This window comes from Notolepis coatsorum, assembly GCF_963971535.1.
Source record: "Notolepis coatsorum genome assembly, chromosome: 2".
NCBI classification, from domain to species: Eukaryota; Metazoa; Chordata; class Actinopteri; order Aulopiformes; family Paralepididae; genus Notolepis; species Notolepis coatsorum.
In genome coordinates this window covers 107,635,519-107,661,993 of record NC_140166.1, presented here as the reverse complement: position 1 = coordinate 107,661,993, position 26,475 = coordinate 107,635,519, and the positions used below count along the sequence as shown (strand labels likewise).

The following is a 26,475-nucleotide window of genomic DNA, read 5'->3' as shown; positions in this document are numbered from 1 at the left end:
ACGAGGGGGGTTGCACCAAGAAGAGACGGCATGTCGTGGGATTTTGCGTATTGGTGGCGCACAGACTATCTGATCATGATGTAATGGTGGTGGCGTCGCATGACGGCAGGTAAAAGGCTTTTCTGGCTAGGAAGCACGGTTATCTGGTGTGTACGACAGGGGCGCGTTCTGAGTGTATAATTGCCCTAAAATTATTCTCAGGAAGGGAGCGCAGTTAATAAGGAATGATTTGGGGGTTCTGAATGGAAGGGGAAGCTCTGTGAAATTGGGTGCGAGGAATAGTTCCACAAATGGAGCTGAAGTACAGAGAATATGGGGAAGTGTACAGAACGCTGTTACTATTCAGAACATGCAAGTCGGGTATGGTAAAGATGAGTGGAACCTGGCATGATCAGCGCAGGGGTCTGTGCGATTGCAGGATTAAAACGTAGTAATTAATAGAAGATAAGGGTGCCGGCGTGTTCATGAAGGCTCAATAATGAATGGTTTGCTGACTGATCGCGTGATAGACAGGACGTATCTGCAGGAACCAATCGGCCGAATTAAATGAAGATATAATGTTCGTCCTTAGGCATAATATCGATTTGGGTCTGGAGATCCCTTTTTAATCTTGAGCGAAACCGGCCTGTTGATTCGATTACGTTCGCTGTGATACAAAAACAATTCGGTCGAAATGACTGATAAGTACTTAATGGTTGTATGGGGGACTATGGCTATGGTTAGGAATTGTATGGGGGACTATGGCTGTGGTTAGGGATGATTGGCGAAACGTAGGAGCTTATTGTTGTTTTGTTATGATATTTTAATGACCAACGGACCTAGGTCGGAGGCAAGTCCTACTGGTGGTTGGGGCTAGCTAGCTTAGCTCTGTGGAAAAGTCCGCGGTGAAACTGGGGACGTTACGATGGCGTTATGAGAGGATTGGTTAAACACTGTGGCGGCGATTGCAGGTAAGAGGCGAATCTAGACGTAGACTGGCGAGATTGTGGCCGTTTTGAGGGTTATTATTGATGCGGTAGCGATAGTGTATGGTATTAGGAAGTCGCTGCTTGATGACGTCATGGTGTTGTGGGGAGTATGTAACGTTCGTGGTGCTATGGGGTGAGGCGGAGAAGGTAGGAGAAAGGATTCGTGTTGAACTATGTGTGCGGCGTTGGTTTGTGTGAATGTTTTAAAAAAAAAATTCTGTTAGAGTGGTTGGTTATTGTAAGCGTGTGTGAATTGTTTATGCTTTGGTTGGTACTGAGCGAATTGCGTGGATGAACGGATCTTGAAAGGCACGGCTCCCGTGAGGGCCTTGAACGTCGCATTAGAGCTGGCTAAGCTAGTTAGCTTGCGTGCCGTTGTTTTGTGGCGTTTGCGGGCGACATATGTTACGTTTCGAGTTTTGAGAATGATGTTGGGGAAGGGGTAGAGAACGTGATGAATGTCGTGGCAGGTTATGAATGTCGGGGCATGTTTAGAATGTCGTGGCAGATTTTGATTGTCGTAGCAACGTTATAACAGTCGCATCGGTTGCCACTGCGCATGCGCGGTACAGCGTGGATTGGGTCTATTTCATTCGGGATAGTTCGCTCAGGGGCCAGGGAAAACGGGTGAGTTTATAATTAGCTTTGTGTTATATGGTTGTATTTGTATATTGTACATTGTATTTTTGTGTAAACAGGGGGAGAGATGTAACATGTATGGTGGTTAGGTTAGGGGAGATAGTCAATAAGGGTTTACTTGGGCTGCAGACGATACAGTGAGCCTATTGAGGAGAAATGAAATAATGGATACAATGCCCATAATTAAACTGGGACTCATAAAACCGGCTATACTGGGTAGATTGTATTATTGTCTTTGATACACGGGGGTATATTTTTAACCAGGGGGGAATGAGTAGTGATTGATTAAAAATAAGTACAGTTAAAAACATACAGTTGTTAAGGGGATGCAGACCAGAGACGGAGTCACCCGTTTTAAACACATCATAACTTTTATGGCATACATGATACACAGATAAACGGTAGTTTGAGAGTAGCTATATGTTAAATTTGGAAAGATGCTCTACACTAGAGTTACATGTTGCTTGCAGTAAAATCAATTTATCACACGTGTATGAAGAAAGGAGCATTTGGAACTAGCCACTAATAATGTTTTTTTAGAGGAGTGATGCTTATATTTGTAATATGCATGAATGTTGTTGTGTAAAACCGTGATGTTGGAATCTGTTGATGCTTGCTTTAATTGGTTAAATCTTTGTAACACTGTTGATTTGCATAAGCTAAATGTTTTATAGTGGAATTTGATACAAGCCCAGTTGTGAAGCAGGATAATTTGCTGATGCTTGTTTTAGATTGTTAAATCTTTAATACACTGTTAATATGGTTAGGACATGTGTTTATGCTTGTTTTAGATTGGTAAATCTTTAATACACTGTTAAGATGTTGACACAAGCCTCCGACTTGTAGGAGAATATCATTTATTGATGGAGGCTTGCTGCAATGACAAATTTTGATATGGTTGTGTTTACAGTGATCGAAATGATTGTTTTTATTAAACCTTAATGAAGTGACGCTGGGGAGGGGGTTAGCCTTCTCCCTGGGAATGTGTGATTAATTCAAAAACTTGGGGGCGGCTTGCCTCTGGGAGATGAGAAGTGTGATTAACCATTTAATGATTTACAGATGGAGTTATTTCATGAAGTGAGAAGATAGGGTCTTTGTGTCAAAAGCCTTTATGCTCAGGGGAGACTGTATGCATGGAGCATGAAAGAGACAAAAGTTGAGAAGGTTATATTGCCCGGGGGGTAGGGATCCTTTTGAGGCAGGTCAAAATGCCCAAGGGGGGTCCAGGTGTACAGCTGCTTACAATGGCTGTTCTTTTTATGACAGGATGGCGTGAGATTAGATGCAACAGGAGAGAGGTCAGAGGTGAAGATGCAGGAGACAGTTGTAGAGTGAGAGAACAGTTGGCAGTTATTTTTATGACAGGGGAAATGTTGAGACAGGAAGCGTGCTAATACAGAACACAGCTGATGGAGGAGTGAGCACAGTAATTGAATTAGGATAGCCAGTTCAGATGAGGTTAATTACATTGGAGGGCTACCTGTTTGATTAGAAGGATTAGCTTTGGCTCTCAGGACACTGGGTATGTTTTGAGGTCTATCGCTGAGGGGGTTCCCAGACTTCCTCTGGATGTGAGGAGTAGAAGATACAGTGAGGACTGTATGGTGGGAAAGTGTGTACTGGATTAGCCAAATATTGAGAGTAGAAGAGGTGAGCGCAGGGGAACTAACATTGTTTGTCTGTCTGTTGGTTGATTAATGAGTGTATGAAAGGAAGTATATGTTTATAATATGAATGAAGGGTGGATGGTGTTGAATTGTGATGTTTGATTGGGTTTTGCTTTTATTTCTTTTTAAAAAAACTCTCAGGATTGAAGGTGTTGTGACACTGTGATATTGGATGTTTGGTTGAGTTGGTACAGATATTATTTTTTATTTAAATTTAATTTTTGTATGTATGTGTGAGATTGAGATGTTGTCTGTTTAGGTCCTTTTGATTTCAGTGAATGATTGAGCTGGGGGTGGGGGCCAGGAAGCCTTAATTACCCATTCACACACACAGACACACACACACAGACACACACACACAGACACACACACACACAGACACACACACACACACACACAGACACACACAGACACACACACACAGACACACACACACAGACACACACACACACAGACACACACAGACACACATTCACACGATCTGATCACACATACATACACACACACAACTTAGCTTTCGCTTAAGGTGAAACTAGTCTTAAAAGTAACAAAATGTGTTTAAGTAAGGAGTGTATCGGACCACTTGATATCATTTGTTTTACTGGAGGAGTTTGTTTTTATTACTTTCATTTTGGTTTGATTTCTTTTGAATGTCTGGTATGGGTGTGGATGGAGCCTGTAGAGAGAGACTGTGCGGGCTTGAAAGGTGTCAAAATCACAATGATAGGTGTGATGAGGTTTAGATGTGGGGTTTTAGATTTCTTTTCTTTTCTTTCTAAATAACCATTAAGGTGGTCTGCGGTTGGAGCTGGTTGATTTCATTGATCTGCTTTCACATCTGTTGGAATGTTTTTTTGATTATTTGCCTTTTGTTGTTTCTCTGTTATGATCTGGTGAGAGGACGGTTGAAGGCTGGGATGCATTGGGACAGATCGAGGCTGGGATGCATTGGGTCAGATCGATGGCAGTTAAGTGGTCCCATCACATTTGCATAATGATTGAACATTTGGCTTCTCTTGAGAATATTTGACATATTGTGTGAAGAAAATTTGTTTTGTGTTTTTGTTCCCTCGCAGTGTCAGTCGAGGGGGAGGACGGACCGTCACAGGTGGAGGAATCATGGAAGATGTGTAGGAATGCATTTCATTAGATTATGACACAATGGTGTGAACCCGTTCAGTCAGTTCCTGTGGGAGATTGTTGGATTGTGGAGAGAGGTCGCTTGTAGACGCTGCCCCTCCTTCAATATAGCCCCGGATGCAGAGGCCGGAGGTTTGGGACAAACCTCCAGACTGACAGAGTCGTCTGTAGATCCATTGAAATACAGTCGTGGGACAAAATATGACGAGGTCACAGGCCTACAAACATTGGCTTCAGCTGAGGCTGGCCGACATGGGGTGGAGGGGGGGGGGGGTGAAAACAGTAAGAGACTGTGCAACCAAAGCGTTGAACAAGGGCCTCTGTGTGATTGATTGGTATGTTGAACGGGAGGTGACTGAACGGTAACAACTGGTATAGATTATGACACAACGCAAGAGTACTAAAACACATGCACATAGGTAGAAAATTAGGTGTAGATTGTGGCCGAAATGAGGTGGTGAAATTTTTTTTTCCTTGAGTGATGCTCCGCCCTCCCTGTCCGTCTGTGCGCTGAGGTGGTAGGTATTATGTCCATAGGTATGTTCATAAAGGGGGGAGAGGTGAGAAGACCAACTGAGTTGATTATGCAAAATGTGATTGGGCTGACTTGGAAAAGGAATTAACAAGAGAGGAGAAGCAAAATGTATGAAAGAATGAATAATAATTTCTGTGTCCTCCCCAGATCATGTAAACGAATACTGTAATTTTAAAAAATTGTGATGGATTATACTTTAAATGTGTAATGTTTAGATTAAATTGTTTTAATTGTTTTTAGCATATTCAAAGTGCCCAGAGGAACAAGGCCTGATGAAAGAGTGGTAAACACTGTTTCATTTAAGGCAGAATAGGTTAAATGGGGATCTGGATGAATGGGTCACCAGGACTCCCGGGAGGGAACATAGTCAGGGGCAAATGTGGGAAAAGAAGAAAACAAGAAGGCCAAAATTGATGAGATGTACGAAAGAAGAATGGAAAAAATTGAGAAGAAAAATTGAGAAAAATTCAAAATTTATGATTTTTGTTATTTTGTTAAATTGTATGGTTTGTATGTATAGAAAATCAAGTCAATATATCATATGTGACGATAAGAATCGTCAAAACGGGGAAATGTGGTAAATATTGAGTTGAATTTCATAAATAACCTTGTATACTGGTTAGCAGAAGTGGTTGCAGGGCTAAATAGATAAAGGTCACACCTAATGTGACCAGATTAGTACTGTATGGTAATAAGGCTCAAAGGGTCAAAGCGTATTCACACCCCCCCACCAGAGGACATCATGTCACACCCCCCTCGTGAGACAAGACCCAACACCACGACCACACGGACGGGGGCCACCAGCAGAACCCCTCTGTGCTCAGCGGGGGACCACACGGACGTGGGCCACCGACGGGCCCCCTCTATCTCTGTCCCATCACGTCGCCACAACCCAGGGGGGGGGGCTGCCAGCCCCCACAAGAGATCGCCCACAGGAGACGCCTGATTGGATCAACTGTAATAGTGAACTGAATTCTATTATTGGCTAGAAATTATAGTATATAGGAGGGCCCTAAATGGTAATTCGGGAGCCCTCAGACCAGACACAACCCCAGGGGTCTGGTTGGGCTCCACCGCTCCTTCCACAAGAGAGACTGTGCTGCTTTTTATGTGAGTAACTCATGGACCCTTGGTTGGTTAAAATAGAATGTAAAGATACTTATCTTAGAAACCAGGCTTACTCATATAAAAAAGGGGCCTACAGTAAACTATGTATGTTCAAATTATGTTAACGAGTGACTGTTTTATGTACATGTTGGGGTTTGAAGATGCAAACCTGATTGTGATATTTCTGTACAACAGACAGCCCTGTTAATGTTTTCTGATAATCTTTTGTCCTATTCACCTTGGTTCCCTGGCTCTGAGCAAATAAATGCTGAGTTGAACTACAGTTCTGGTTTGTCTGGCGTACACGTTTATTCCTCATCTGCTAAGTCAGATGAGGAGATCAACAATTCTATCAAGTATTGATCCCTCTTTCTCCTCCTTCCAGATAATCAATCTCATTGTATTGTACTACAATAACCTCAAATTATTGTAGAAGTTCTGTGGGAATTTACCACACGTACTTATTCCCCATTCTCGAACGGCTTGGTATTGTAAATTCTTTGTAGGATTTACGTAGGATTTACATACTCGAAAAGGCAGTTGTAAATCGGACAGACCGGTGTGCGCCAGTGGTTTCAACAGCTTTCTCTGGGACAAGTCATTGGGGTTTGCCGATACTATAGACATCCGTGGAATTAAATAATTATAATGATAATTAATACAACAATATTTGTATAATTAATAATTACGTTTTGCATTTATAGTCCTGACTCAATGAGGCATTGTGAGCATTACACACAAACTAAATAAATAAGAACTAAACCGATCGCCGTGGATATAGCTAATGTATATAGTGGAATATACTGTATTAATATGCCATATACCGTCTTGTTATTATTATATTATTTATTGTTGGTTTTATTTATTTATTAAATTGCTTGCGCACATCTAAGAGCCAGTGTATAGAAACGGCTTACTATTGTACTTACATTTGCACTCTGGTTGGATGCCAAACATATCTTCGTGGTATTGTACTTGTGCTGTATGATGACAATACATTTTTTTCTAATCTAATCTCATTTTGGGAGATTATATAAACTATTATTATTATCATTTCGGTGTCGCAAATCGCTGTTGCGCTATGGAGTGCGCGCACACGTGTGTATGTGTGTGTAATGCTCAGATTCCTCATTGAGTCATGACTATAAATGCAAAACGTAATTGTCGTATTTATTATCATTATAATTATTTAATTCCGATGATGTCTAATCGACTTGAAGCAATCACCAACTACTTATCCCAAATGAAGCCTTTTATCACCTGTGCATTGTATGTTACTATTGATTCAAGATTGTTCATTGTCATGTGCACAGTTAAACAGAGTTTGCCGTATAATGAAAATCTTACTTTTCTAGTCCGCCCTTCACACAAAATCACACAATGCTTAACTAAATACTTAACTAAATAAAGAACAATTTAAGTGGAATTTACTATTACATTTTCACTCTGGTTGGATGTTGTATTGTACTTGTGCTGTATGATGACAATACATTCGGTTCTGCACTACCTAATACAAGGATCAACACAGCAGAGATGAAATGCAGACCCTTTCACCTCCTTATAATGAACTGGTGCATGTCTGTATGCAAATGAGGAAAAATGTGAATGCGCCTGGAGTTGTGGTGAATGAGTGACGTCAGTTCATTCAGTGGAGCTACGAACGTTTCCCCCCACTTACGAAGACCGTTTCACGCGTTCACGAATCCGGAGGAGGATTTCCCTAAATCTGTTGGTATGAATGCAACTCACTGAAATTCTTTGTACAAAACTGCATGGTTTTGACCCTGAACTGCATGGAGCAAGCATAGGTTGGATATGGTTGTAAAGCTGATGCTCTTATGGTTTCAATGAGACCAATACCATTCAGATTTATTAAGGTCAGAGGTCAAGACACTCCATTGTAATTAGGATTAGACCAATTCTTTCCTTGTCAAAATGTTGTAATTTCATCACTTTCCCGGTAACCTAACTGGAAGTCTGGTTTCACCTGATATCTATATCTTCACTCTAGTTTTAAAACTGAGCCCACTAGAGCCTCTGAAAGATGGCCATACTCATCTTCAGAAGGTTCAAATCATATGGTTTTGGAAATACTAACTGATATAATAAATGTAAAAAAGTTGCTGCAGGCCTCTCTCTCTCTCTCTCTCTCTCTCTCTCTCTCTCTCTCTCTCTCTCTCTCTCTCTCTCTCTCTCTCTCTCTCTCTCTCTCTCTCTCTCTCTCTCTCTCTCTCTCTCTCTCTCTCTCTCTCTCACTCTCTCGCTCTCTCTCTCTCTCCTTACCTCCAGTAGTTGATCCTTTGTCAGACGGAACTCTGTCAGTGTCTGGGCGATCTGCCGTGATTGGTCGGCTAGTCGGTAGGCTACGGCCGTTACCATGGCAGCACCCTTCCCACTGCCGCTCTCTGATAAAAGGAAACGGACGTCAGAGTCCGGGACCAACCGGCGGACCGTCTTATGGAGTCGCCGGGCATATCTGAGAGAGAGGATGGTTTTAAAGTTAGTATACCTGGACGAGATTTACTTTAGAAGTCAGTTAAATTAATTTAAAGGTGACTAACTAGCAAGATAAAATTAAATAAACAGTAAAGTATTCACAACACAGTTTCACAAATCAATTTCATAAGTAAGAAAATGTTAAATCTAGATACATTTGAATGGTTTTCTTTAAACTCCAATGAGTCATTAGTATCTCTTGCTTTAGCCTGACATGTCAGACCCATGGAATGTATGCAAGCTAGCTCTCTATTGAAAGTGACACATTTATGGGAAAATAAACAAATAGCCTGCTAGTTAGAAGTATGAATATACGGGTTGTATATGAGTACTGACTGGGGGTGCATCTTGTAGAGAGAGCCATCGATTCCCACGGTGGTCCGGAGACGAGCCACGCCCTTATTGTCTCTCAGTCTCAGCAGGATGGCTCCCAGAGTGGCAGCAATCAGGTTGGCAGACCGGAACGACACAATGGTACACACCTGTCAGAGAGAGAGAGAGAGAGAGAGAGAGAGAGAGAGAGAGAGAGAGAGAGAGAGAGAGAGAGAGAGAGAGAGAGAGAGAGAGAGAGAGAGAGAGAGAGAGAGGGGAAGGATAGGAGGGGAGAAAGATGGGAGGTGGAGAAAGAGGGGAGAAAGAGGAGGAGGGGATATGAGAGGAGAGGACAGGAGAGAGAGAGGATAGGGAGGAGAGGACAGGAGAGGAAAGAATGGATTCAAAATATTAAACCTGTGAACCAAGGAAGAGTTGTATCTAGCCAGCCATGGATCACACAGCCTCAGTGCTTGCATTATTAATGTACTGTTCTGGTGTAATCTGAGTCATAACAGAACCTTTAATATGACACCTAACAGAACATTTAATCTGAGTTTTAATACTCAACTCAAGGGACACCAACAAGCTCAACAAGCTGGTGAGGAAGGCTAGCTCCGTAGTGGGAGTCGAGCTACCTAGACTTGAGGTGATGGCAGAGAGGGGGATGATAAGGAAGCTGGCTGCCATCATGGAGAACCCCTACCACCCCCTCTACGACGAGCTAGTCAAGATGAGAAACTCGTTCAGCCACAGACTCATTCCCCCCCGACACTCAACTAACCGCCTCGGACAGTCCTTCATACCAGCGGCCATCAGGCTCCACAATAGTGGGCAGCGACTAGCAGCCTCCAGGCTCCACAACAGGGGGCAGCGACAGCGACTGCTACCAGACATTGACCTGGGACTTATAGGAACCCAAGGAGGACAACCTACACTACCTTAGGCTTACTGCACCTTATGTGGATACTGTGATACTGTGATACTGTGAATAATGTATATTTCAGTGGATACCGTGATACTGTGAATAATGTATACTCAGTAGATAGTAAATGTAACTGAGGGGTACAATTCCCTGACTGTATTGATAAGTATGGTATTATTAAACCACTACTGTCTATGTACTTTGAATACTGGCCACACAGTACATGATATAGATATGATGAACACTTTCCCACCTGATGAAACGAAGTCCACACAAATGTATAAATCGAATATTTTATATAGCAAAGGGTATATACAACGTTCACTTAATGACATTTATGATTTGAAATGCACTTGTAAGGCAAATTAGTATTCGTAGGTAAATCAACATTGAATGTCCAATCTCTGGTTACGCAGGGAGCAAGTATACAACCTGGTTATTTAGGGAACTATAGCGATGGTACTTAAATGATTATAGCTGGATACACTAAAGGGGGGGTCCCGCTGGTTGTAAGTCAGTAGGGGGGGGGGGTTAGGAGAGCCGCTGGCGGTATCCCATCTGGCCGACGATTTCTTGGGAGAATTCAGAGTGCTGAACACGGTGCCCACAGAACCTCGGTCCACAGATGAATACAGCTGGGCCCTCTGGTGGACGGTAGCTGCCGGTCCACAACGAAGAGACGTGAGGCGACCTCACTCGGGGTAGAGCGCCGTCTCACCTGGACTCCTCTCGGGGGGGTAGTTCCAACACTCAGCAGTGTTGGCTGTTATCCATGGCATAATCAAAGCACCCAAAGCACGTAGATAATCCAAGCCGTGGAAGGCTCGCCGTCGTCCGGGTAAAGTAATCCAATGTACAGGTCCACTCGTCCTGGCCCGGAGCTCCTCGGATGCAAGCACCACACGTGGTCTGCCCAGCCTGGTTAAGACTCCAGATAACGTCAGGAACGATGGGGGTACTGCTCACTTTATAACTCTAACCGAACGATGCACCATACATAATAGACTATTATTAACTTAATAGAAATACGTCCCACTCGACGGTATAGTGCCAAACTATGACAATTCAACTATTAATCCACACGATGTCTCAGTGCCTATTCTGAGGCCAAGTAGGCCATACTGCACCACACGTGCGTCGTGGGTGAGGCTTCACGTCTGTTACTAGGTTGGAGGGTAAAGGACTAATGGACTAAAAGAAAGTTCTACTTTACTTGCGCCATATATATATGCGCTGTGAACAAATAGTACCATTCGTATTTCGCCAGACGTATTCCTACGCGGAACCGGGCTTGTAACGACATGTTCGTCGGCACGATTGAACTTGAACCAAGGGGCTTGGCTGCTGGCGCCAGGTTCTCGTCCAATGGTAGAATGAAACTATTATGGGCTGTTAGTAGACTAAAGGGATATTCAGTGTATATTGTACAAGGAATATACAGGGGATATCAAACGATATACAAATACTATTAAATATATATCCATAAATAAATATATATATTCGGTTTAATCTGATCCTTCACAACAGCCGCCCCCTAATTAGTCCCACCTAATTAGCTAAGCAGAGACAGATTAACCGCACTGTCTACCACTCAAGGTCCGCTGTAAGGGTCAGTCAACTCACAAAGTCATGGGTCATGGTCGTCATCGATAGTGTCTGGGAGTCTGGGCAGTTCTATTAGCCTCGCCACGGGTCGTGTGTAAGTTCGCCCTTGGACGAGCACTTCAGCTGCTCGGACCTTGCCATCGGCACCGGTGATCACTTTGCTTACGCGGCCAGCCGGCCACATAGCTCTGGGTAGTGACTGGTCGATAATCATGACGACTGTTCCTTCTGTCAAATTGTCTCTCTCTTTTACCCACTTCTGGCGGGTCTGTAGAGACGGTAGGTAGTGGAGTAGAAAGCTGTTCCAAAACTTGTCAGCTAGTACTTGACTGTACCTCCACATTCTTCGGCCGTTCGCTTCTTCAGGCCTGTACATTGTCTGGGGTAGCGCGGGGTCCAGCCGCCCCATTAAGAGTGTGTTGGGGGTGACTGGGTCGACATCTGCTACATCACTGGAGACGTAGCCGAGGGGCTTGGAGTTCAATACTCCCTCGATCTCCGTGAGGACTGTCATTAGGACTTCTTCCGCCACAGTCTGGGCCCCAAGCACGGCGTACAGGGCTGTCTTTATAGAACGTACTTCTCGTTCCCAGGTTCCACCGAAGTGGGGTGCATTCGGGGGATTAAACTGGAAGTCAATCTGGGATGGAGCGAGGTGGGTCTTAAGTTCTGGGCCCATAGCTTGGAAGCTCTCTCTCAGCTCTCTTTCTCCGCCTTTGAAGTTTGTCCCGTGATCAGACAACAATGTAGACGGTTTTCCTTTCCGTGATGTGAATCTTCGGAAGGCCATAAGGAATGAGTCTGTGCTCATGGTCGGAAGGAGTTCGATATGTATCGCTCTGGTGGTCATGCATTTGAATACAATACCCCACCGCTTCTCGGTTCCTCTTCCTCTCTTTATATACAACGGGCCAAAACAGTCCATGCCTGTGGAGTGGAATGGCTTATCGCCGAGTCGGAGGCGACAGGGAGGTAGGTCAGCCATCCGGGGTATGCTGGGCTGCGCGCGCCACTTTCGGCAGTCTAGACAGGTTCGCTGGAAGCGTCGCACCGCTTCTCTTCCTTGAAGTATCCAATAGCGACGTCTGATCTCCGCGAAGACTCTCTCTGCTCCTGCGTGGTGTACATCCTCGTCGTATTTCTTTATGATCAGCTCTGTGACCTTGTGTCGGCTGTTCAAGACTATCGGGTACTTAACGTCATCCGGTAGATCGGGGGCTCTCCGCAGGCGACCACCCACTCTGATGAGATTATGGGCGTCGCTCTCGGGTGCCAGGTGGAGCAGTCTGCTGTCTGATGGGACGGGCTTTCCTCCCTGTAGACAGTCTAGCTCATCAGGGAACGAGTCTCTCTGGGCTCGTTGTAGTAGAAGAAGTTCTGCTTCTTCGTAGTCAGCTGCTGAAATGTCGGCAGTGTGCTGAATCTCTCGGTGGTGCCACAGGAATGTCTTTAGCTGCGCACTCTGTAGGGTAATGCAGTCATCTATGTTGGGGTCTGTGGAGGCGACTGTGCTCAGTCCACAGAACATAGGTTTCTTGTTCTCAGCCTCCTCTTTACTTGCTTCCCGTGGGGTGGGCGTAGGCCACTCTTCTTCCGGGAGCTTGAGGAATTCTGGTCCGTCGCTGTAGATGTTGCGACGGGTGAGGTCATCCAGGGACATTCCCCGGGTGATGACGTCAGCTGGGTTGTGTTTGGTGTCCACATACCGCCAGCTCGCTGCTTCTGTTAACTCTTGAATCTCGGTGACTCTGACTCCCACGAAGACCTTGTATCTGCATGAATCAGACTTGATCCATGTGAGTACTGTCGTGGAATCTGACCACAAGATTGTTCTGTGCACCGGAATGGTGAGTTCACGTTGGATTAACGTGGCTAGATGCGCTCCTGCTAGGGCTGCGCAGAGCTCTAGACGCGGGATAGATTGTTGCTTTCGTGGGGCTATTCTTGAGCGAGCCAGGATGAAAGCAGTGTGTATCTCTCCTCCCTTCTCTTGGGCACGCAAGTAGGCCACCGATCCATAGGCTACTTCGGAGGCGTCACTGAAGACGTGTAGATCCATCTTGCATGTCTCTGGCCTCACTGTGGGTGGGAAGTAGCTGCAGCGTATATTAACGCCTGGGAGTGAGCGGAGCTCCGTCTCCCACTCTCTCCATGTGGAGGCAAGGTGTGCGGGTATTGGGTCGTCCCAGCCCTGGTCCTTGTCCCATAGTGCTCGTACAATCATCTTTGCCCTGGTGGTGTAAAGTAGAATACATCCCAACGGGTCATATTGTCTGGCGAGTGTTCTGTACACACTCCATCTGGTGGTCGGTATCGCCGTCGACCTTCCCTGCTCCGTGGTCAGGGGTTTGTGTCTATAGTGGAGCGAGTCGGTTTTGAAGCGCCAGACTAATCCTAGTGTCATTTCTTGGGCTTCTCCTGGGATGGTCGCCATCCAGGTCTCGCTGCTGGCAGCCTTGTCCGCGGGGGAGAGGCTGCGCAATACGTGCGGGTCGCTGCTGGCCCACTGCCTGAGATCAAAGCCGCCTTTGATCAGGGAGGCGCGTAGCTTGATTAGGAGAGCCTCGGCTTCTTCTTGAGTCGAAACGCTTTGTAAACAGTTGTCCACGTAGAAACTGTTCTTCACACTGTGTCGGACCTCTTCATCTGCTGCTGGGTCCTCTGCGACGTGTTTCTGTAATGCAAATGTAGCACAGCACGGGCTGCATGTGGTTCCGAAGGGGAGGACTTCCCACTGGTAGATGGTTGGGTGCTCATCTCCGATCCTCTCTCTCCATAGGAACCGCAGCAGGGGCTTGTCCTCCTCCACTAGTCTCACCTGCAGGAACATCCCTTTGATATCCCCGCTGATAGCCACCTTGTCCTGGCGGAAGCGTAGTAGCACGCCTAGTAGAGAGGGGCCGAGTGTGGGGCCGGGCAAGAGCTCTTTATTCAGATTTTGGGATCCGATCTGGTAGCTGCAGTTAAACACAATGCGATCCTTGCCGTTGTGGTGGACCTTGTGGTGCGGCACGTACCATGATTCGGTCGTCTGATCGGCCTCTTTAATGTCAATCTTTGTCACGTGTCTCGCTGTGATTAACTTCTCAATCTCAGCGCGGTACACACTCTCTTGAGCGGGGTCTTTGGCTAAGCCTGATGCGGTTCCCTCGGTCTTCGACAGACAGACCGGCGTTAGCTCTCGGGACTCGGGAGCGATCACTAGCTAGTTAGCACCAGCCGGGGCCGGCGTTAGCAACCGGGAGCGTCGCGGAGCATTCAGCCTGCTGGCTACCTAGATCCACTTCAACCAGCGTCGCGGAGCATTCAGCCTGCTGGCTACACAGCTTGTCGGTGTGCTAATAGCCTCTGCAAGCTAACGGTAGCTGGCTACACAGCTTGTCGGTGTGCTGGAGCCTCGGCAAGCTAACGGTAGCTGGCTACACAGCTTGTCGGTGTGCTGGAGCCTCTGCAAGCTAACGGTAGCTGGCTACACAGCTTGTCGGTGTGCTGGAGCCTCTGCAAGCTAACGGTAGCTGGCTACACAGCTTGTCGGTCTGCTGGAGCCTCGGCAAGCTAACGGTAGCTGGCTACACAGCTTGTCGGTGTGCTGGAGCCTCTGCAAGCTAACGGTAGCTGGCTACACAGCTTGTCGGTGTGCTGGAGCCTCTGCAAGCTAACGGTAGCTGGCTCCAGGCCATTAGCACATCGACAAGCTGCTGGAGCTCCCGACGCTCGGCTGGTTGAAGTGGATCTAGGTAGCCAGCAGGCTGAATGCTCCGCGACGCTCCCGGTTGCTAACGCCGGCCCCGGCTGGTGCTAACTAGCTAGCGATCGCTCCCGAGTCCCGAGAGATAACGCCGGTCTGTCTGTCGAAGACCGAGGGAACCGCATCAGGCTTCAGCTGATTAGTGGTCTTCTGGACAAACCTTCCACCCCCAACAACATAATCCGAGGCAATGAAGTGTTCTCTGCAGATCCTCATTCCCTGTCCAACAGGCTGGTCGCGCCGCCTGAGTGCAGCCAAACTGAGCCAACATGCCAACAACACTGTTTTTTTCACTGGTAGTTTGTGGAAATTAACCAACTTTCCTCTCTCTCACATGGTAAAATTAGTTTGAACAGCCAGGAGCAATACAAACAGAACCACCGCGGTCCCGTTGTTTTGTAGGCAACATTTTATTTACTGACTGACCCATTCACTATAGGCAGCTAACCAGCAGTGTATAAACCCAACCAGTGGCATGACGTCAGCCATGACGTCAGCAACAAAATGGCGGCGCCCATGTTGAAAACAGGGATATTATATTTGATTTTTCAGACAAATAAGATAGATTTCACATTTGATTATAGAACCCTGTCTTACACAAGGTACACAACAAACAAACTAGGATCACATTGCTCACTGCTTCATCTCCACTTTAAACTTTATGTAGAAAAGATAAGATATATATTATCTTGTACACATGCATTTTATCAAGATATCTTCACATGCACGTTATTAACTACAAACTGCAATCAGCGCTCATCTGGGATCGCTTTCGGAGCAGACGCTCCTTGGCTACAACCGTACTCAATCATTTTTGCCATCAACGGTGACTGGTCAGTTCAGGACAGTTTACAACTGGACGTGGTCACTCGTCGGAACGGCTTGTCAAACGACGCTCGCCGGATATTTTGTCTTGTAACTCGAGACCCGAAGCACGCAATAGGTTGAGTGTGGTGACGATCGAAAGGCGGCAAATTCAACTTTCAAACAATGTATTGGTTGATCGGTGAAGAATGCAGCCCAGAGCTGCCAGACGAGTGCAAAGTGCGTCCGATGCTTATGAGGTTAACCCATTCCTGCCCAACCACGTATATATACGTTATTGGGCGCCATCCTTAACACATTGGGTGCCATGCAGTATGCCCATCTTTACCACTCTCTGCCAGTGCTGTAAGCCTATGTTGTGGCTCACCTTCTTTGCAGGGCTATAACCTTTTAAATATTATAGCTATATCGACATTACTATGGCCCATTCAACATCGGGTATCTATCGTTCCGGATGTGGGAACGTTATATTTTTCCATTCATACATTGTCGTGTTAGTACCGTCGTGAATATAAGTATGTTTTTAGACTGTATAGCAGTAATTCCTAGAACGCGCGCTATAGGCTCCGACGCGTATTATACATTATCGATTGCCGTTTCATCCCTATACACGCTATATTAAAAATTACAAATGCATATGATCGCTATACATTATGCTCCATCATGCGTGAATGAAAGGGGGGGGGGGTCGTTTATGATTCCTTGATTGTCACTAACGGCTTTCTTTAGTAAGACACCATAAGTTGATCGCACAGATTGCAATGAAATAAATGGACAATCGAGCTGGAAATAACGTTAGATTCCTCTTACCTCTGGCTGATGCGCCTGGAGAAAAAAAATTCCAATTTTTTGACGTCGATCTGCTAGATCCATTTTCCGTTTGTATGACGCAATAAACGCCGAAAGCATATTGATTATTGCGTCTCGAAAGCAATCCAATGCACTCAAGGTGTGTATATTGATCCACGTTACAAGATATCTCTGGCGGAGCTTTTCCCCCGATGCACCGAGCGCCACTTCCGGTTTAGAGTGGAGTGGAGCTTTTCCCCCGATGCACCGAGCGCCACTTCCGGTTTAGAGTGGAGTGTAACTCGCCCGAAATCCACCAGGCGGCGGTATTGAGGCGTTGCAATATCAGACAGGGTCCAGCTGGCTCCCGGAGGCTTCCTGGATGAATTATGAATGCCAATAGCGAATAAAAGAAATAACGATCATAAAAACGAGTTTACTCGTTGTTGGCACTCAGCGCTATACTCGTTATTAACGAGAATACTCGTTATTGGCAATTAATGTGTTAAACGGCCAACCACGTATATATAAGTGTTACCACTCGGCTTTGCTTTTATTCCATTTTAATATCCTACTCAATGTCACAGAGCTGTATGTTGGCTGGAAACGACATATTGGGACTCCGAAAGTGCAGTACCGGCCAGATCCTGGTATTGGCGCTGTCTCGATAATGCAGTTTCCCTTGTTGCAGACGGGGTGTCACCCTTTTTTCACTCCGGTGAAACATTGTAATGAAAAACTGGCCTCATAGTGTGGGATTAGACAGGCCCCAATGGCCCTGAATGTGTTACAGTAACAGAACCTTTAATCTGACTCCTAACAGAACCTTTAATATGACACCTAACAGAACTTAATCTGAAACCTAACATAACCTTTAATCTGACTCCTAACAAAACCTTTAATCTGAGAAAGAACATTTAATCTGACTCCTAACAGAACATTTACTGTAATCTGACTCCTAACAGAACATTTAATCTGACTCCTAACAGAACATACATGCTGCACAGCGACGCAGTCATCAGATGACGGTACAACTCCCAATCTGGACAGAATCTCTTTGGCTTTAGTCAGTCCTTCTTTACTCCTAGCAAGATAGATAGATAGATAGATAGATAGATAGATAGATAGATAGATAGATAGATAGATAGATAGATAGACAGACAGACAGACAGACAGACAGACAGACAGACAGACAGACAGACAGACAGACAGACAGACAGGCAGGCAGGCAGGCAGGCAGGCAGGCAGACAGACAGACAGACAGACAGACAGACAGGCAGGCAGGCAGGCAGGCAGGCAGGCAGGCAGGCAGGCAGGCAGGCAGGCAGGCAGGCAGGCAGGCAGGCAGGCAGGCAGGCAGACAGACAGACAGACAGACAGACAGACAGACAGACAGACAGACAGACAGACAGACAGACAGACAGACAGACAGACAGACAGACAGACAGACAGACAGACAGGCAGGCAGGCAGGCAGGCAGGCAGGCAGGCAGGCAGGCAGGCAGGCAGGCAGGCAGGCAGGCAGACAGACAGACAGACAGACAGACAGACAGACAGACAGACAGACAGACAGACAGACAGACAGACAGACAGACAGGCAGACAGGCAGGCAGGCAGGCAGGCAGGCAGGCAGGCAGGCAGGCAGGCAGGCAGGCAGGCAGGCAGGCAGGCAGGCAGGCAGGCAGACAGACAGACAGACAGACAGACAGACAGACAGACAGACAGACAGACAGACAGACAGACAGACAGACAGACAGACAGACAGACAGACAGACAGACAGACAGACAGACAGACAGACAGACAGATAGATAGATAGATAGATAGATAGATAGATAGATAGATAGATAGATAGATAGATAGATAGATAGATAGATAGATAGATAGATAGATAGATAGATAGATAGATAGATAGATAGATAGATAGATAGATAGATAGATAGATAGATAGATAGATAGAGAGGGGGACAGAGAGAACAAGAGAGATGGATAAGAGGTTTGAATCCAGCAGTGAAACAGGTAAAAACAATAATGAAACTCTAGCTTTTTTTCATCCCTATTGTAGATTATGGGGAGAGGTGAGGTCTCCAGTAAGAGTTAAGTAAGGATTAGGTAAGGGTTAGGTTTATAAACAATAAGGTTAGGGTTAGGTTTATAAACAGTAAGGTTATGGTTAGGGTTATGTTTATAAACAATACGGTTAGGACAGGGGTGATTGATTGATTGATTGAACATTTTATTAACAGATTCCAGAATGGGTACAATACAGTACAGCTCAATACACACAATTGTTAAGGGGATGCAGACCAGAGAAATACTTTAGTCTTGTTTACATCAGGGTCCCCCATTTTCAATTCATCATAACATATGACATACATGACATACAGTAGAGTAGACAGTACTGTTACATTTAGACATTTATGACATACCATACAAAGAGTCTAAAAAGAGAGTATATACATTTGAGGGGGAAGAAACTGTTGGGTAGGTGGGGTGGGGGGGGGAAACTGTACATTGGAGGTGGATGGGTGGGGTGGGGTGGGGGGGGTTGAGGCGGGTGGGGGGGAACTGTATATTGGAGGGGGTTGGGTTTGGACATTTACTATCAAAAGAGCCATTTCCCCCCCTCCTGCACGAAATAAAATTCACAGCTGATTCAGATTCAGATTCCTTTATTTAGCCATTTGTGTAAATACATAGTGTGTAGCTTTCTATGGGGTGGTGGAGGTTTTGGTTGAGTTAAGAGAGGCTTGAGTTAGTCCATGGAAAAATACCTTGCACTTTAGTTCTGGGTGATGTTAAATAAGTTAATATTGAGTATTGATTTATATACTGTGCATTTATGTGAATATTAATAAGTGGTAGTTGAGCTATTGATTAACTATATTATTTAATTTCGGATGTGGTGGTGGTGGTGTGAAAATATGCCTACAAACTTTGGAACCGTTTGTATTAAATTATATCTGAATCGGGAAATTATCTTCTCTGTCAAAATTGAAAGTGTATCTCTCAGTCGCATAAAGGCTGGCTGTACAGTGCGCATATAATATGGAATTATTTAATTATTAAAATTAATTTTCTCTAATGTACGCATCTATTTCTATATTTAATATCATTTCATATATACTCCAGTGCACCATCAGACAGATTCGGCCACCAGACACGCGCAGCGCACATAACGGAGAGAGGAGCACTTGTGGAGAAAGGCAGCTGGACTGCCCTGACAATCGAAAGCTTACAGTACTTTTAAGAAATGTTACCGTCACTTCCGAGCAAGTGTTTTTGGACTGATTGTGACCATAGGCTGCATGCGCTGCCGTCTGGCACCCCTGGACCATGTGAGTCAGCTGAGAGAGGCTATGTTATATGTAGGCTATGTTATATGTAGGCTATCTTGTTAAATACATGCTTTTGACGTTTTTTTGTTGTTCGCAAATTTCTCACCACATATCAAGTAGGTACAGGTAAGCCTGCATCATTAATAGTGAAAGCAAATTAATCTGTCCACGCTGAATTAAACCCTCTATTAAATCTTTTGGGGATTTATCCATGGTATAGCTTATTGGGGGGTTGGAAACATAGCCACCCGCAGATGGCAGGGAGAAGCGCAGGGTGTGACGTATATTTCAGTTGATGAAATATTAAACACTTTTTTATTTCAGTTCACAGTATCACCTCGATCTCCAAAATATAAACATTTAAATAGCCGTTATTTATTTCCATATTATTATTATTTTTAAAACCAACAGGGAGCCACTGCAGAGTGGCTAAAGAGCCGCATGCGACTCCAGGGCCGCGGGTTGCCGACCCCTGGGTTAGGGTTAGGGTTAGGTTTATAAACAGTAAGGTTAGGGTTAGGTTTATAAACAGTACGGTTAGGGTTAGGGTTAGGTTTATAAACAGTAAGGTTATGGTTAAGGTTAGGTTTAGGGTTAGAGTGTGACATACTTCTCTATGGCCGACACGTGCTTCGTCTCAATCTTCCCCTTCGTCAGCAGTTCAGGAGTGATCCTCCCTTCAAACAGATGACCCTCCTTAGCCATCTTGACCAGGATGAGCCTCACCAACTCTCCCATGTACATCCCACTAACCATCTTCTCAAAGCTAGAGAGAGAGAGAGAGAGAGAGAGAGAGAGAGAGAGAGAGAGAGAGAGAGAGAGAGAGAGAGAGAGAGAGAGAGAGAGAGAGAGAGAGAGAGAGAGAGAGAGAGAGAGAGAGAGAGAGAGAGAGAGAGAGAGAGAGACAGACAGACAGACAGACAGACAGACAGACAGACAGACAGACAGACAGACAGACAGACAGACAGACAGACAGACAGACAGACAGACAGACAGACAGACAGACAGACAGACAGACAGACAGACAGACAGACAGACAGACAGACAGACAGACAGACAGACAGACAGACAGACAGACAGACAGACAGACAGACAGACAGACAGACAGACAGACAGACAGACAGACAGACAGACAGACAGACAGACAGACAGACAGACAGACAGACAGACAGACAGACAGCCAGACAGACAGACAGACGTCAGTGTTTGTCACCAGGTCCAGGTATAAAATTATAAAGATATAACATGTGTAGTAAATGTATTGGTGATATACTGTGTCCTCCAGAAGAAAACATGAACAAAAACAGCTGTGGCAGAATTACCTTGATCTTATGGCCATCCCATTAATATATTTATTATAATGTACTTGGTAGGTTACTGTAAGTTATATTTGTCACAGCTGTCACTTACAGCACCTGTTCCTGCTCCTAATGTTTTTGGTTGGTTACTATAGTGTTTGTTGTGTAGTAATGAATGAATGAATGAATGAATGACTTTATTTTGAACATACAAAAAAAAAATATATATATATATATATATATATATATATATATATATATATATATATATATATATATATATATATATATATATATTTAAACATTTAAATAAAACAATAAAGTATTAAACAGATTAAAAAACAAACAAACAAGCAAAACAGTAATGTTCGAAAAGGAGTAGGATGAAGTGTAAACGTATGTATTATTTCCTACCCCCTTCACACTCTATTATCTTATGCAACTCATATTTACTAATTTTCATACAACCCAAATGTCCACATTATGAAAAGAAAATATTATGAAAAGAATAGTAATAATACTAATGATAATCCCGCCGAGCACTAGCCCCTGGACAGGGACGCCAGGGCTCAAACGGTCAACACAAAGCCTCCTCATCCATATACCTCTGAGATATAATACTTTTATATGGTTTAAGTAATTTATATTTGTTTTGTTTTAATTCCACACTCAAACCATTCTACAGATTCACTCCACAAACTGAAATGCACATTCTCTTCATTGTTGAATGAACAGCCTGTTGCTTGAAGTTAGTAATAGTAGTATTTGTTGTATAGTAGTATTAAAATGTTATAGTGTTTGTTGTAGAGTAGTATCTATAATGTATTTGGTAGGTTACTATAGTATTGTGATATAGTAGTATTTATAATATATTTGATAGTATTTGTGGTATAGTACTATTTATTATGTATTTACAGTACATTTACATTAACATTTAGTCATTTAGCTGACGCTTTTATCTAAAGTGACTTACATAACAAGTTCTGTTCAGGTCAGCAGGAAGGGTACAACTCTTTCAGCTGAGTATCAATGTTCGTCAAACAGTGTTGAACTTGGGTGCTACAGTCTTGAGTGCATTGTGGTAAAGACATATAGCATAGTAGGTAGCAATATAGGCAAGGAAGATTATTATTATACTGTTTTTCAGATATTGATTGAAGAAGTGTGTTTTTAGTCGACAACGGAAAATTGGTCAGGTTTCGGCTGTCCTGACAGTGTTGGGAAGTGGAGCAAGGACCGAGAACAGGTAGGGTACTATAGTATTTGGGATATACTAGTATTTTCTATTTATTTTTGTATCCACTTTTTCTCCCATTTTTCTATTTTTCTCCCATCCCAATTTTCATATCGTCCAATTCAACCCTCCCCTGTCTTTGAACGTTGTTTCTTGCCTCCCACAAGCCGGCTGCAATGTGGACTAAGTCATACATAGCACGAGTCCCCTCCGATACTCGAGGTAACAGCCGTCGCATCTTTTCACCTGCGCGGCTCGATCTTTCAGCGTCGGGGGTCTGGGCTTTGGAGGGGCCCTGCCCCCGTCGCTTCTTGATTCTACTGCGCAGGCGGACCAACCGACCTGTAGGAGTCGCTGTCCACAACGCCCGATCCCCACCCTTCAGTTTCCCTCCCCGTAATACGGCCAATGTGTATCACTGTGGACGACCAGCTAAACTGAAAGCAATGTGGAGAGCGGGGCTCGAACAGGAGGCATCCTGTTCGAGCCTAGTCTCCAGCATTCGTTGCGAGCGCCTTGCCCACTGCGCCACGTAGCCGCCCGGATATACTAGTATTTGTTATGTATATGGTAGGTTACTATAGTATTTGTGATATAGTAGTATGTATTATGTATTTGGTAGGTTACTATAATATTTGTGATATAGTAGTATTTATTATGTATTTGGTAGGTTACTTTAGTATTGTCATATTGTAGTATTTATTATGTTTTTGGTAGGTTACTTTAGTATTGTCATATAATAGTATTTATTATGTATTTGGTAGTTTACTATAGTATTTGTAGTACATCAGTCTACATACAGTTGTTTCCCGGGATTGAGGGAGCCTCTGTCGATCTCTCTGTCAAACTCTGTCCTGATGTCCTCCAGACGGCCGTCGTCTCCAAACGCTCCCCACTCTGTATTCACACACATCCTCCCTTCATCTCCCTCCACCAGGTCAATGTGACGCAACTCCTCCATGTAACAAGCATTGGTCCCTGTACCTATAAACAGACAGACAGACACATAGATAGATACTGTAGATACAGACAGACAGACGGACGGACGGACGGACAGACAGACAGACAGACAGACAGACAGACAGACAGACAGACAGACAGACAGACAGACAGACAGACAGACAGACAGACAGACAGACAGACAGACAGACAGACAGACAGACAGACAGACAGACAGACAGACAGACAGACAACAGCTGTGAACTCCCTCAGTACCGATAATGATGCCGACTTCACAGCGCTGGTCATCAAAACCACAAGTCATCATGGTTCCAACCGTGTCGTTCACAACGGCCATGATGTCTGCTGCATAGTCCTGAAATACAGATACATGCCATATATACATACATACACACACACACACACACACACACACACACACACACACACACACACACACACACACACACACACACACACACACACACACACACACACACACACACACACACACACACACACACACACACACACACACACACACACACACACACACACACACACACACACACACACACACACACACACACACACACACACACACACACACACACACACACATTATTATTATTGTTCTACTGTACTATTATTACTCCAACTATTATAATCTTTTTTCCAGCCTGTACCCCCCCTCCCCCATGTTGCTACTGTATGACACCTGCATTTCCCTAAGGAGATTAATAAAGGAACACTTGACTTGACTTGACACACAGGTAGAGCTTCTAAAAATTAAGACTACATTTCCCATGAGACATCTCCTGATTGAACAGGACAATATTTAGCTGTAATGATGTGGTTTGAATGACATGAAGCAGACAGACAGTAGAATATAGACACTAACTATCCTGTGGGACACAGACCCATTTTGTTTAGGTAATTATAAGTCATACAAATTAATTGGGGGCCAAGCAGCGAAGCTGCGTAGGCCACCTTGAGGGATTGTACCGTTTCTTCTTCTTCTTCTTCTTCTTCTTCTGCCATTGGATTCTATGGTAGCCCATAGAACCGTATGGCAGAAAGTTATGAAAATTGGCAGACTGATTCGGGACAGTCCACTGACCCCTGTCACCAAGTCCCATGTCCCCAGCTCCAGCACTCTAGAGCCACCAATGTGTCAAAGTTGGAGGTGCATTTATGCACACAACTTTTGAAGTGTGAGTCCGATTCTAAAACAAGGTACCGTTGGAATCCTTGGCTCAAGCCGAGTTCAACGCACCCTATGATGTCATTTGGATGACCGCTAACTTCCTTCAACTCAACAGCAAGAAAACTGAACTAATAGTTGTAGCTTCCCCAGCCCTCCTCCAAAAAATAGGCTGCCTTGTTCTCTCCATAGACGGCTACTCCATCTGCCCCTCCATGGAGGTAAGGAACCTGGGCATAATACTGGACTTAAACCTCTCATTTCACCCTCACGTCAAGTCTGTCACCAGGTCTGCCTTTTTCCACCTCAGAACCATTTCCCGACTCCGCCCCTCACTCTCCGACACCTCAGCAGAAACACTTATTCATGCGTTCGTCACTTCCCGCCTCAACTACCGTAACGGAATCCTTCTTGGTGCCTCCAAGAAGGTTATGGATCGCTTGCAGTACGTCCAAAATTCAGCTGCGAGGGTCCTCACGCACACCAAACCCTGGCAGCACATCACCCCCACCCTGCAAAAACTCCACTGGCTCCCCATCAACTACCGAATCCCCTACAAGATCCTCCTCCTCACCTACAAATCCCTGCATGGGTTGGCTCCTTCCTACCTGACCGACCTACTCCACCCCTACACTCCAGCACGAGGCCTCTGCTCCTCCAACTCCGACCTCCTCACCATGCCCTGCACCAGGCGTTCCACACTGGGACACCGAGCTTTCTCCGTAACTGCCCCCAGGCTGTGGAACTCCCTCTTCCCCTCCATCCAAGGCTCCGACACCATCAACCTCTTAAAAACCCACCTAACACACTTCACACTTGCCTTCGCACAACACGGTGCTGCTCCCAAGTAGCCCACCCCCTTCACCCCCTTGACTCTTTTCTTTTACTTTGTGCGCTCTGAGGCCACTGGCACTTATAAGCACATGTTTTTGGACTGCCCACCAGTAGCTCGTTTTTGGAAATCCATAAGAACTAAACCTTCAAACATATGCAGGGTTGTAAAGTACTTGAGTAATTGTACTTTGTTACAATACTTAAGTACTGTTTTGGGGGATTTGTACTTTACTCTAGTATTATTAGGTTTGTATACTTGTACTTTATACTTTTACTCAATTACATTTCAGAGAACAAAAACATTTTACTCCTTACATTTAAAATGCAGACCTATAAAGTACAAAGTACAGATCTCGCAGGTTCAACAGTTTAATTAGTATATTTGATTCTCTGGCCGAACTAACGTTAACGTTATTAACCCTGCGGCACTTTATTTAAAAACAGCTAATCAAATCCCCATCAATGGAAAATAAACCTGCCTATACCCATGCTGATTGGTCCTTGTGCAAGACTAGAAAGCAGGGATCTTTGATTAAACACCTGCTATCAGAAGAATAGCCAGTCAGAAAAAAAGTTTTTACTTTAACTTTTTAGTACTTAAGTACATTTAAAAGTAGAAACTTTCTGACTTTTACTCAAGTGTGTTTTTAGCCAGATACTCTGACTTTTACTTGAGTAACATTTTGAGACGGTACCCATACTTTCACTTAAGTATAATTTCTGGGTACTTTTTACACCCCTGAACATGTAACAATTCCACTTACGGCAGCAACACTACTCCTAAATGATATCATTACTATCGGCATCCATACAACAAAAAAGAATAATTCTGGCGGGTGTCAGTGCAGCCAAGAAGCTGATAGCCATGAGGT

General features: G+C 44.7%; 1 protein-coding gene across 1 annotated transcript in view; it reads right to left on the bottom strand.

The window, feature by feature from the left end:
- The window catches only part of LOC311223483 (hexokinase-1-like), a gene marked incomplete at its 5' end in the record, with an annotated part of 122,586 nt that overhangs the window by 46,424 nt on the left and 49,687 nt on the right, over positions 1-26,475 (bottom strand). The window contains 6 exons of the mRNA XM_084308268.1: positions 8,343-8,535; positions 8,892-9,037; positions 17,756-17,843; positions 20,705-20,860; positions 23,427-23,610; positions 23,842-23,941. Coding sequence (XP_084164394.1) covers positions 8,343-8,535; positions 8,892-9,037; positions 17,756-17,843; positions 20,705-20,860; positions 23,427-23,610; positions 23,842-23,941 — 867 coding nt within the window. The remainder of the gene's footprint in view (positions 1-8,342; positions 8,536-8,891; positions 9,038-17,755; positions 17,844-20,704; positions 20,861-23,426; positions 23,611-23,841; positions 23,942-26,475) is intronic.